This window comes from Hoplias malabaricus, chromosome 4 (genome assembly GCF_029633855.1).
Source record: "Hoplias malabaricus isolate fHopMal1 chromosome 4, fHopMal1.hap1, whole genome shotgun sequence".
NCBI lineage: Eukaryota > Metazoa > Chordata > Actinopteri > Characiformes > Erythrinidae > Hoplias > Hoplias malabaricus.
This window is the reverse complement of record NC_089803.1, coordinates 51,775,623-51,789,262: the sequence shown is the minus strand read 5'-3', so window position 1 is coordinate 51,789,262 and position 13,640 is coordinate 51,775,623. Positions and strand designations below refer to the sequence as shown.

The window sequence follows — 13,640 nt, the reverse complement described above, 5'->3', positions numbered from 1 at the left end:
TTATTGTCAAATTAGGGTTAGCTCAGCTGACACGGGATGTTCCCTGCCAGCACGCAGCCAGTTCTTTGACCACATAGGGCAGATTTTCTCGCTGGCCACTTTCCTGGAAGCCCGTACTGTTCCCGTTTGCTGATTCCTCCATTTTCTGGAACCCTTTTCATTCTGTTGTCCCACTGGGTCGTGTGTTCGGTTCCCGAACGACCCTTCCGGCTTTTTCTGCAGCTAACCCTCCTCCACTGAGTCGCCTGTGCATGTGGCCTCTTCTGCCCATGACTACCCTGCCTCCTCTTCCACGCTCCCTGTGGCTACTGCTGGCCCACAATGCACCTCAGTGGATGCGCTATGCCCCCATCCCCACCCCCACAACCAACATAACCCAAATCCAGTCCCCCTTGACCTAATCCCCCTTTGCAGCCAGGGGGGTACGCACTTTGGCTGCATGTGACTATGAAATACAGTAAAAAGCTGGTGGTTTCCATGTTGTAAGGAGTTCATACTCTGAGTCTCCATCTCGTCCCCCCTCCCCAACCTTTCCCTGACCTCTCCTCAAACCCTGTCCTCTTCTCCTGCCTACACCCCCCCCCCCCCCCAACCCTTCGGCTTGTACGTGGCCTTACCACTACCTCCCCCCAGCCCAAAATGGCCGTCTCTCCCTGAGGCACCACAGACACAGCGTAGTGGGCGTGCTCACCATACAGAAAGCGGCGGCCAATGAGATCACTGATGGCCGTCAACTGACCCTCCGCAAAGCCATGTCAGAAGAGAGGCCACAGCTGGACGGAGGTGAGAGTTGCAAGCCTTGCACAAGTGCTAAAATCTAAGAGTGAGAGAGAGAGAAAGAGAGAGAGAGAGAGAGAGAGGATGCTGAGCTACTAACGCACACCTATAGCAAAAAAATAAAGAGGCCTAGACACTCAGTCACTCCACAGATAATTCATGCAGTGTTACTCAGCCTCAGCCACAGTCCACAACGTGCTTCACTAAAACCAGAGTATCTGTATGAATTTAACAATTTGTCAACTGCTGCCATAGATACAATTGTAAATAAGATGTATGTAAACTTTGTGTGACATTTTATATAAAGCTAAGTGGATGTCTGGTGTTAGTAAAGCTCTCGGAGCCAGCGTTGGGGAATCTGTGCAGAGAAAGCTGTGCGCATGAATTATGTGTTGTGCCCAATTCATGCATTCCACCTCACACCATCACCCATCACTCAGTCACAGAATCACACGGTACAACATCTCTATAAGGCTTAATAAGGAAATTAAAATGCACAACTGCCCAAATATTAACTATATGTTAAGCGGTTTAAATAGAATTGCATTTATTCTAGAATGAGACTAACACCATTATTTAGAACACACAAGTTGCTAAAACACTGGAATTACTAATTAACAGTTTAATGCTTTCTTCTGTCTGTCTACGCTTTTGCTGTTCTTTGGTGTTTGCATATGTATGTTTTGTAAAATTTTGTCTTATATGGTTACATGTCATGCGCTCTACTTGTGGTTAATAACGTCTCAGAGCTTAGAGTATTTGTGTGTGCATATATATATGTGTGTGTGTGTGTGTGTGTGTAAGGGGGTTTGTGGGTGTTTGTGTGTATAGTTAGGTACTGGAGGTACTGGTCAGGAATAAGTGGACATTATATGTGGGAGGGTTATCATTTATCCTAAGCATTTTATTCTGCTTTTTCTGGGTCCATAACCCAGTGGTAGTTATCCATTCGGGAGGATAGTTGGACAATTGTATAACTCATGTAGTACACTTTCAAACAGCATCCCGCAGCCATAGACCTGCTGATGCTCCTGTTACTGCAGCCTCACTGGACAGTGGTCTGAGTGGCAGTGCCTTTAGCCTGTTGGAAGAAGAGGGTGAGACCAATGCGGTGGACAGCGCCATCTTCCAGGTCCCCAGATTGTAAGTGTTCGTCTGTTTACAATGTGGTAACATACAAATCCATTACATACAGATTTTATGATAAATAAAATCATTGAGAAACCCTGCCTAATATGCTATTAGACAGGTGTAATTTTGCACATAGCATGTGTCCACAATCTCAGTTTCTCCCAGTGATCATATTTACTTGTGACCTACTGCTATAAGCTGATCACGTTAAGTGATGGTTTTCACAATAAGTGATGGCTCTACCATATTGTCACTGTGGTAAAAAAAAAAACTTCTTATCTCCTCATAATGTAGAAAAGATTATATTTATTGTGCACTGCCAGAAAAACGGTCACTGTACTGGTACATTTAGCTGTCACTGTGGTGCTACTACTCAAGGGTACAAGGGTAAAATTGTACGTTATTTTTAAAAAATAATTGTAGATTTTATTTTAATTGCATTTCATCCCATATTATGTTCTTATATTTTACATAGTTCTATAATGAAAGCTTAAAAATATCCCTCTCTCCTTCTGGGGAAGAGAATGTAATGTACCTTTAGGGAACACAACTGGACTTTAAAACCACTGTTGGCACCTTCAGTGACAATAATGTACCTCTAGTGTACTTTCTTCTGAGAGTGTATAACTCTGTAATATGCCATTATGATCATTTATTTCAAAGCAATTTTGAATTATTCCCAATTGTCTAATATGTGCGCACACTATAAACGGCAGTGTAAATAGGAGAATAATGGACATTTGATATGGCAGCTATAATATAAATATTTGTTTTTCCCTGAGCTTATTCTGTTGCACTGTTATTCTTTCATATAGTGGAAAGATTCCAAACGGCACAGACGTTGTAAAGTCATTACATGGAGACACAGAGGGTAAGTGTGTGTGTTTTTATTCAGCCTGTAACTTTTCCTCATTAGTAAAGAGAGGACAGTGTCATGAGTCATCTGTCACATTTAGAACCAGCAGTTAAGGTAGAGACATGATAACACAATGATTTATAGACCTTTTTACAACACAGAATAGATATGCATGCAGTACAAGTAAGTCCTGTTAAATTAATCTAAATACCCACTTTTAAGGTTCTTTAGGCACATTATATTCAACATCTGTAAATGTCCCAAATTGCTGTAAACAATTTTTGTGTATAATAAATAATTTTTGGGGAAAAAAAACAACAAATCCAATTCTTTTCCGAAGTGTTCACCATTTTTTTAACCAGTTTTGTTTGAACCACTGGACAGGTGGGGACTGAAAATTTCACTCATTTCACATATTCCACACGTCAGACTGTGCCAAATCAAACTGAAATTTGTTCACTAAATAAAGCACACACACACTACCTAACACACAGACCACAATATCAGCACAGTCCATGTCTCCCAAGACCACGAGAGATTGAAATCATAGATGTTTAGTTGCTATGGTTACAAACAGAGGTAGTCCTCGTTGTAGATCTCCACTTCAGTAAAAATACAAAAGTATTTACCTTCAAATGTATTTAAGTATCTAATATAAAAGTACCATGACATATTATGGCTCTAATGTCTTAATATAATTTTTGTATAATTTTTGTATTTTTGTATTATATTGTATTATATAATTTGAGTATTAAGCCCAATTTATGCTTTTGTGTTGAACCTATTTTGTAGGTAGGGTGTCCTGATGTGCACTTCGGAAAAGTAACTTGACGTGTCTATACAGACTACAATGACTTGGTTCAAGTTGCTCAAGTCAAGAAGTCCAGAAATATAAACTCCTCTACACTATACTGCTTTTGAAGATTCATAAAACCAATTCAAATACATCACTACATTGTGTACTACATAGGGTTGAAGAACATTTAGCCCTATTGGTTTGGCAGTGTAATTGTGTGATGCGACAGTATAGCACATGTATAAACTTTCACAATGGCATAAGACATTTGTGCAGGTTACGGCATAGGCTCTGCACTGAGTGAACGCAAAAACATAAATTGGCCTTTTGTGTGTTCTTTGCACCAGAGCATATTTTTTTACTCATTTAGGAACACTATGTTAGATTTTTTAAAATCTGTTCCTGATGCTCACCCTAGTGTAATTAACTTACAGCACTGTACTGAAATTGGTAGGGATAGAAGGGGTGGTTTCTACCTATTACAGGTCAGTGAAGCGTCACAATGATTTTGAAGCTGTAATTTTATTATAACAGTGGAACCTCTACTTACGAACTTGATCCGTTCCATGACCCGGTTCGTAAGTAGAAAAGTTTGTTTCTCGAGTCAATTTTCCCCATTTAAAATAATGGAAAAGCAATTAATGCGTTCCAGCCCCCACCCCAAAAGTCACCCTTTTTGCACTGATATATGTTTACAAAACTCTCAAATTAGTAAAAAAATACATGTAGCATTACTAAAAATAAAAAAGAAATACAGTGGTAACAGTAATAAACGACCAGCTGGAGCAGTAACACAGGCACTGGCCGTATGACGGGAGGTGGGGGTGGGTGGAATAACAGAGAGTAGGCGGTGAATGTGAGGAGACGAAGCGTAGATACAACTTAACTTAGCACGAATTTCGATGTCTGCTATTTACACTAATGCTAAATTGTTAAAGCTACAATTTGCTAATCTTAAAAGCTCACTCAAGTCTGGGCACTGGGAGACTCGTCTATTGGGGTCAGTGGCCATTTCCAGTCGCCGGCTCGGAGGAGGCTTGGGTTCGTTTCTAGAGTCATGTTTCGTTGGTGGAGGCAAAAAATATTCAAATGCCCGGTTCGTACCTTGGAAAGTTTGTTAGTATAGGCGTTCGTAAGTAGAGGCTCCACTGTATTTTATATTACATAGTGTAAACGCTCTCTGGTGTGTCTACATATTTGCAGAGTATAGTTTGAGCTATTTCTGCAATTCTGAGACGACTGATTTTTAAACAGGCTACGTTTTTGTCTTTTCTAAATTTCTGCCTGATACTCGTTTTTGCCTTTGGACTGGTTTATCTCTCTGCACTGATTTTTGGGTTTTGGAATATTCCTTCTGGTTTTGACCTTACTTCATGTATTATCTTTAATAAATCTCCAACTGACTCTCACCCTTTGTGAGTGATATGTGACATCTACAGATGTGTAAACCATGTGTATGAATGAATAGTAGTTACTGATGACTCAAATACGGCCAAATAATAAACGGTACAAATAATTTTGTTATTTAATTATCGTTCTAAGAACTGAAGTAATTACTAACAGTCTCAAATTCACACAAAAATTGATTTTAAAAAAGTCTGCCTTTGGTATTATTGGTTTTAGGCAGAGAAACTTTTTCACTTGTATTCACGCAGCGACAGTGTTTGTTCGTCTCCTAGCAATGGTGCTGCTGTGTGTTGCATGGATAGCTGTGCAAAGCAGGAAGATTTGTTCAGACACATTACCATTTTGTCCACAAATAAACCAAAAGGAACGGCAGATGTTCATAATGTAGTGGAGTAAAAAGTAAGATATATGAAATATTGTGGTGTTAAAATAAAAAGTCGTCCAAAATTTAAATACATTAGTAAAAAACAGGACATTTGTGTATTTTTTCACACCTTAACACTTTTATTATGACCTTATTTTATTAACAAAGACGTCCTATTACAGCCCTAATTCCAATGAAGATGGGACGTTGTGTAAAACATAAATAAAAATAGAATACGATGATTTGCAAATCCTTTTTAACCTATATTCAATTGAATACACTACAAAGACAAAATATTTAATGTTCAAACAGATAAACGTTATAGTTTTTTTGCAAATATTCACTGATTTTGAATTTGAGGCCTGCAACATGTTCCAAAAGAGTTGGGACAGGGGCAACAAAAGACTGGGAAAGCTCAGAAAGCACCTGTTTGGAACATTCCACAGGTGAACAGGTTAATTGGAAACAGGTGAGTGTCATGATTGGGTGTTAAGGTAGCATCTCCGAAGGGCTCAGTCGTTCACAGTTAAGGATGGGGCTAGGTTCACTACTTTGTGAACAACTGTGTGAGCAAATCATCCAAAAGATTAAGAACAATGTTTCTCAGCATACAATTGCAAGGAATTTAATATCATCAAAAGATTCAAAGAATCTGGAGAAATCTCTGCAAGTAAGTGGCAAGGCCCAAAACCAACATTGAATGCCCATGACCTTCGATCCCTCAGGTGGTACTGCATTAAATATGGACATCAATCTGTAATGGATATTACCACATGGGCTGAGGAACACTTCGGAAAACCATTGTCAGTGAACACAGTTCATCGCTCCATCTACAAATGCAAGTTAAAACTTTAGCATGCAAAGTGAAAGCCATATATCAACAACACCCATAAACACCGTCGGCTTCTCTGGGCCTGAGCTCATCTAAGATGTACTGACAGTAAGTGGAAAAGGTTCCTGTGGTCTGACGAGTCCACACTTCAGATTGTTTTTGGAAATCATGGACGTTGTGTCCTCTGGGCCAAAGAGGAAAAGGACTGTCCGGATTGTTATAAGTGCAAAGTTCAAAAGCCAGCATCTCTGATTGTATGGGGGTGTGTTAGAGCCCATGGCATGGATAACTTGCATATCTGTGAAGGCACCATTAATTCTGAAAGGAACATACAGGTTTTGGAGCAACATATGCTGCCATCCAAGCAACGTCATTTTCAGGGACATCCCTGCTTATTTCAGCAAGACAAGCCACATTCTGCACGTGTTACAACAGCGTGGCTTCATAGTAAAAGAGTACAGGTACTAGACTGGCCTGCCTGAAAATGTATGGCACATTATGAAATGCAAAATACAACATTGGAGACCCCTGACCGTTGAGCAACTGAAGTGGTACATCAAGAAAGAATTGGAAAGAATTCCACCTACAAAGCTTCAAGAATTAGTGTACTCAGTTCGCAAACGCTTACTGAGTGTTGTTAAAAGGAAAGGTGATTTAACACAGTGGTAAACATGGCCCTGTCCCAACTTTTTTTGGAAAGTATTGCAGGCCTCAAATTCAAAATGAGTGCATATTTGCAAAAAAAAAAACAATAAAAGTTATCCGTTTGAATATTAAATATATATATTATATATTAAATATTGTCTTTGTAGTGTATTCAATTGAATATAGGTTGAAAAGGATTTGCAAATCATCGTAGTCGTTTTTTTATTTATGTTTTACACAACGTCCCAACTTCATTGGAACTGGGGTTGTAAATATAATACATATCCTCTTCTATTTCTCACACACAGATAATTTTAGACAATTATTTAGATACTGCAGGTCTTATGATCATGCCTTTAGGAAATCACAATTTAACTATACTATCTTGGACTCATATAAGAGAAATGTAGGTTGTGTATGTGGGGGTGAGATCACAATCTATTTTCATCTTCAGCACTGTAGATTTTTAAGGTGCCAGAATGTATGAACATTTTGACATATACAAAATCCACTGTGGTGGGAGAATTCTCTGGAAGCTTTAGGGCTAGGCTTGGTGAATCACATGTACCAAAGGATGATAATTCCCTAGCTTGTTTCCAGTTGGCAGAAGTCCCTGAGGTGGTCATGGCACAGTGTGTGATACTCTAGTCCAGCATCCGTGTGCTCAGCAGACATTAGGAGTTCGAAACCACTGTTGAGAAAATGCTGGTATTTTTATTCAATTTATGTAAGTAATTAAATGTCAGCCCAACATGCATTATTATATAAAAAATATGGAAATTCAATATATCTGGTATATATACGTGTTTGATGCTTTTTTCTGTATGTGAATAACTTTTGCTTTTTTCCCCCCATAACAACCTTTTTTACCCTGCTTGCTAAAAGGTTTCCTCTTGACTGTCATTGCTAGACAGATGAGACTTACTGGGAAGATATCCTTTTGAACATGTTTTGATACATCAGAAAAGTGCACTATAAGGTTGTTTACCAGAAATGTCAGCGATATTCTTTAATGTCTTGAAAATATTGCACACAAAAAGATGTGTCAATAGATAGAAGAAAGGATCATATGAGTCCAAGAAACATGAACTGAACAAGAGAGATCAGCCATATTCCACTGTGTATGATGAATGAGTATGTGTGTGTGTGTGTTTGTTTAGGTAAAACCCAGGTGATGGGGGAGATAAAGATTGCTTTAAAGAAGGAGATGAAAACTGAAGGAGAACACCTAGTGCTAGAGATACTTCAGTGCAGAAACATCACCTACAAATTTAAGTCTCCTGACCATTTGCCAGGTATCGGTCAAAACACAGGTGCCCTAATACACACATAATACACAATGGCTAAACAAATCCCTTTTCAGTTCACAAGTTTGTACTGTAATTTTTATATATACCGATCACTGGATTAGGAACATTAGGAATTTTGTATCTACATTCACTGTCCATTTTATCAGTTCCACTGACCATACAGGAGCACTTGGTAATTCTACATTTACAGACTGTAGTCCACCTGTTTCTCTGCATACTTTCTTATCCCCATTTCACCCTGCTCTTCAGTGTTCAGGACCCCCAGAGGACCACCACAGAGCAGGTATGATTTGGGTGGTGGATCATTCTCGGATTTTGCATTCAGCATTCTCTGAATCCGTCCGATACTTTTTCATAGATTATTGAGAGTGCTTGGGAGTTCCCAGAGAGATTCTGTGGGAGGTGCTTCATGAGAATAGGGTGCCAGGGTCGCTCGTCAGAATTTGAGTTGTGGCAGTAAGCCAAGTCCTCGGCAGTAAGCCAAGTTTGTTCATTGTGGGCATTGGACTTCATCAGGGCAGTGCCTGGGACAGGAGGGCTTCCGTCAAGAAGGTGACATCTCTGCTATTTGTGGACGATGTTATTTATCTGGCTTCTTCGCATGGAGGCCTCCAGCGCTCACTTGAGCAGTTTGCAGCCAAGTGTGAAGCAATCGGGCACCTCTAGGTCTGAGGCCATGGTTATCTCCTGGAAACAAATGGCATGCTCCATTCAGGTAGGGGGGTGAGAACCTACCCCAAGTGAAGGAGTTCAAACATCTCAGGTTCTTGTTCACAAGTGATGGGAAAAGGGATTATGAGATTGACTGTCGGTTAGGTGCAGCATCTGCAGTAATGCGGTCACTGTACCGGGCAGTCGTGGTGAGGAGAGAGATGAGCCATAAAGCAAAGCTCTCAATTTACTTGTCAGTGTACGTCTCCACTCTCACCTATGGTCATGAGCTCTGGGTAATAACCAAAAGAAAGAGATTGTGGCTACAAGCGGAGTAGAGTCGCTGCTCCTTCGCGTTGAGAAGAGTCAGTTGAGGTGGTTCGGGCATCGGATGATGCCTACTGGACGCCTCCCACTGGAGGTTTAAGAGGCACGTCCAACTGGAAGAAGGCCCCAGGGTAGACCCAAGACACACTGGAGGGATGATATCTCCTGACTGGCTCAGGAACCACTGGGGATCCCCCAGGAGGAGCTGGTGGAAGTTGCAGGGGACAGAGATGCCAGGGCTTCTTTGCTCACCCTGTTGCCACCGTGACCCTGAAATGGATTAAGTGGAAAAGATGATGATGATCATCGTTTTCAATGCTTCAGTGACAATGATGTGTTCGTGGTGTGTTAGTGAGTGTTGTGCTGGTATGAATGGATCAGGCACTTAGGAATGCTAGGATGCAAGGTTTTTAAAGCCCTCTCTGTCACTTCTGGACTGATAATTGTCCACCAACCAAAAAATATCCAGCCCAACAGTGTCCCGTATCCACTGATGAAGGACTAGAGGACGACCAACACAAACTGTGCAGCACAAAAACATGAGCTACTGTCTCTGACTTTATATCTACAAGGTGGGTGTGTCTAACAGAGTGAACAGTGAGTGGACACAATGTTTAAAAACCTCACTCTCATTGTAGAACTTCAGTGTGCTCTTGTATGGTCAGTGGAGCTGATATAATGGACAATGTGTGTAGATACAAGGTAGGTTTTCCCAATCCAGTGATTGTTCAGTGTATATATACTGGCTATTCCAATACATTTGCACTGATATTACTACAAATCCACAAGTCCTACTATTTTAAACAGACCTGTATGTGAAGCTCTATGTGGTGAATGTGGCCACTCAGAAAAGGATAATTAAGAAGAAAACGAGGGTGTGTCGACATGACCGTGAACCATCCTTCAATGAAACATTTCGCTTCTGCATGAACCCCACTGGACACTCCATTCAGGTGAACTTCACAATTACTGCCGATTAAAAAAACAAGGCCGTAGATTACAGTAAAAGACTTCAGATTTAAAGTGAGATTAATGCTCCACAATCGGTGTGGAAGCTTTGCTTCAAGCTTATCAAAACACCATAGGTGTTCAATTTGTATGATCTACCCCTCAGCTTCAGAATTAAAAATAAAAGTGTTATTTTGTTATGTTTGTTTTTTTCCTCCCAGCTGTTTCTGGTTTCAAACGGGGGCAAGTTTGTGAAGAAGACTCTGATTGGCGAGGCATATGTGTGGCTGGACAAAGTGGACCTGCGTAAACGGGTGGTCAGCTGGCACAAACTGCTGGCCACCACAGCCCAGATTCATTCCTAGATGAAGCAGGATGTAGAGAGAGCACTGGACACTGTAGTTCCACCTCCCCAACACACTCTGTGGGTCTCACTGGACTGGACCAAGTTGGAGTGAAGAAGAGAAGGAGATGCAAGGAAAATCTTAACCCCATGTGTCGTTCTAACCATGAGATTGTGGTAATGTGAGCTGCTAGTAGGGTTGTAAGAACCAGGAGGTGGGCTGCTCACCAGAGTGTTTTCTAAGTTTACATAGGAAGTGCTGGGGTCAAAAGTTAGACTAGCAAACAAAGGAGAAGAAGGTCATGTGACTAGGGCCAGATAGCTACACATATGTACGTACATGTACACTTAATCACAAACCATTACACTCACCCACAAGTCTCACTCATACAAATGTGTACACATATTTGTACCTACATGTGTTGTCAACGGGCCATAAAATGACTAGAGATCAGGATGGAAATATGTATATTTTTGTTGGCTTTTTATCATTACATTGCATATTTTACACTGCCAAGTCCAGGTTCTGGAAGTCCTCATATTAAACAAAAAAAAAAACATCCGTATCAGTACAATATATCACTCCTAGGAGAAGGTTACGATTGTTTTCAGAGTTAAGATGAAGACATATCTCATATATTATTTTTGTATGATAGATTTAGATTCATTATAAGAGACAATTATCACTCAACATTCGTCCTCTCTCTCAGATGTTCTAATGTGTTGGAAGAAGAGATCATTTCTGTGGATTTAAAGTATATTTTGAGATATTTTATATCTATAGATTTAAATGACGGAAATATTGTTAATATAATTTATAAATTTACTATGTTTTTGTGGGTTGTTGTGGAATGTCTTCGGCTGGTATGTACTCATATTTCCTCACACAGAAATAGCACTGACCTCTTTTTAATGTGACATCCATTCTGTATTTGAGATGGATTCCTTTTTAGAAACGGGCTATTCCTTTGGGAATGGTACTGACTGAATCTGAATTATGGAATTTAGATTCCATTCTTCCAAAGGTACAATTTCACATAAGGAATCATACTGATTGGATTTTTGAAGTTATTATTATTATTATTATTATTATTATTATTATTATTATTATATAAATTAACATGGCCATGGGATGTTGCAAATATTTCAGTTAAACTGTTAAGTCCAGCATTGTTAAAATAGATGTTTTGCACTTTGTCTCTAGCATGTCCTGAATGTAATAGTGATGTTTAGACAAATTATTTTACTATTTTTTCCCCTCAGGCAGAAAGGAAATGTGTCCAATTAAAAATATCACAGTGTCTCTTACTCTTATTGCCTTTTCAATAAATTATCTCCTAAATAGGATTCCCTAATTGAATATATGTGTTTGACTTTAGAAGAAACATTTATGCCAACTGGTTAAAAGCTAAAATGAAAAGCTTTCATTGGGCTTTAACAGATGTCTGGGATTTATTTATCATTAGCTTTTGCTGTTAAAATAAACGTTCTCCAGTGAAGTGAGGAAAAAGAAAGTATCATTTATTAGACATGCCTTTTATCTTGCACATCATTGTGACTGCAATAATCGAGTTTACTGGATATGAAGCAGGTTTTTTTTAATGGTTTTAAGGCTAATCTTAACTCTAAACTCCCCGTCCTTATTGTTTTGAATCCCTGTTGTTATGCTCCAATCTCAGAATTGTGCACTTAGATGATGTGCCATCATCATGTTTGTTGTCGTTGTTATTGTTGTTGATGTTGTTGTTTTATTTATAGCTTGTTAAAGTTAAGTTTAATTCAGGTTTTTGCCATCAAATCATTCTCCCAAGAGAGGACAGGACGTAGCCATTTATATCTCAAAGCCAGACACATCAAATACACATTTCATTTGGTTGTGCAGGGTTACACTTAGGAAGGCCTGGTTATGAGGAGCTTTTAACCTGTGCCAAACTTTGACCAAATCCACAGGTTTTACTTAAGCAATTCTATGCAACCTCTGGTGTATCTACTATTTAGTTGTCAGACAAAGTATTATGACTGAGATCTCTTTTTTACATTTTTGTATTCTTTTTCATGTATTTTGGTTTGGTTTTTATTTTTAATGCTTTTGGTTGATGCTTTATCACTGAAAATGTTAATGCTTTTTAGAGATTCTGTTATAATATGCAACATTACAAAAATGAAGAAAACACAAAACCTTTACATTCCACCCAAAAGCTAGTTCACGAGAAAGATCCGATGTACATAAATGAAGATAAATATTGACATTATGTTTGTGTGGTGCACAATGTATATTGTGTGTTTACAAAATTTGAACTAACAGGGTCTCTGATGTGTACTTGTGAGCCCCCCCCCCCCCCCCCCCCAAAAAAAAAAAGTTACACACAACAGAATCAACGTGGTTCAGCCCCCGTTTTTTTTTTACTTTTACCAATTTTTTTAAAGCCCAAAAAGTATGTTGCCATATACAAAATGCTCCGTCCATCCATTTTTCTCCATACAATTAATATACATATTTACACTCTTCCTTTGACTTTTCAGTGCATGATGACATCATCCCTACTTCACTCGTGACATATGAAAATAGAGTATTTCTTATCTTGTAAATAAAACAACTTTTCTTTTTCTACAGATAGAATCTTATATTAATTTTGCAGTTCAACACAGTGCATGTGTAAAGGCACAGGGCAAGGAGACCTATGCTCTCTCTTGCTCCATGTGTATTCTGCTCAGCACATGCACTAGTGGGAGGATAATCGGCGTGCTTGCCTATGACAAACTGGACTTAACCTGCACAACAGACACATAATTTAACAGTGTAAAGAAATGAGCTAAAGCTGACCCTGTTGTCTCAAGTAGTATCAGGAGACCTGTGATGTACTCACTTTGGATGTTGCATGTTTCGTTGGTGGTTTGTTCATACTATTTTTTTGTCCAGATTCTATTCTACAATAAGACAGACAAAGAGACTACGGGGGAAGAGAAAAAAAAACCTACTATCTAAAGATGTATGCTGACTGTACAAAGATGCTTGTATAATCTGTCTGGTTTTCCACTCAATGTATAATGAAAAACATAAAAAAAATTCTAATGTCATGGTTTTTGTGGTTGTACACAAACGGTATTGATAAATTATGCAAATTGTGCTGTAAAAAAGGCTGTTGCCCTAAGTCTAAATATTAAATAACATATGGTAACTTCTCACAGGGATTGACTCTCATTTAAATCGCATATGAATTGTTACCCCAGGAATAGCGTCAAATAAAATGTC

At 39.1% G+C, this 13,640-nt stretch overlaps 1 protein-coding gene across 1 annotated transcript in view; it reads left to right on the top strand.

Moving 5' to 3' along the window:
• The window catches only part of pcloa (piccolo presynaptic cytomatrix protein a), an 82,095-nt gene extending 68,455 nt beyond the window's left edge, over nucleotides 1-13,640 (top strand). The window contains exons 23-28 of the mRNA XM_066667132.1: nucleotides 634-783; nucleotides 1,779-1,920; nucleotides 2,724-2,779; nucleotides 7,969-8,103; nucleotides 9,904-10,049; nucleotides 10,266-13,640. Coding sequence (XP_066523229.1) covers nucleotides 634-783; nucleotides 1,779-1,920; nucleotides 2,724-2,779; nucleotides 7,969-8,103; nucleotides 9,904-10,049; nucleotides 10,266-10,409 — 773 coding nt within the window. The 3' untranslated portion in view covers nucleotides 10,410-13,640. The remainder of the gene's footprint in view (nucleotides 1-633; nucleotides 784-1,778; nucleotides 1,921-2,723; nucleotides 2,780-7,968; nucleotides 8,104-9,903; nucleotides 10,050-10,265) is intronic.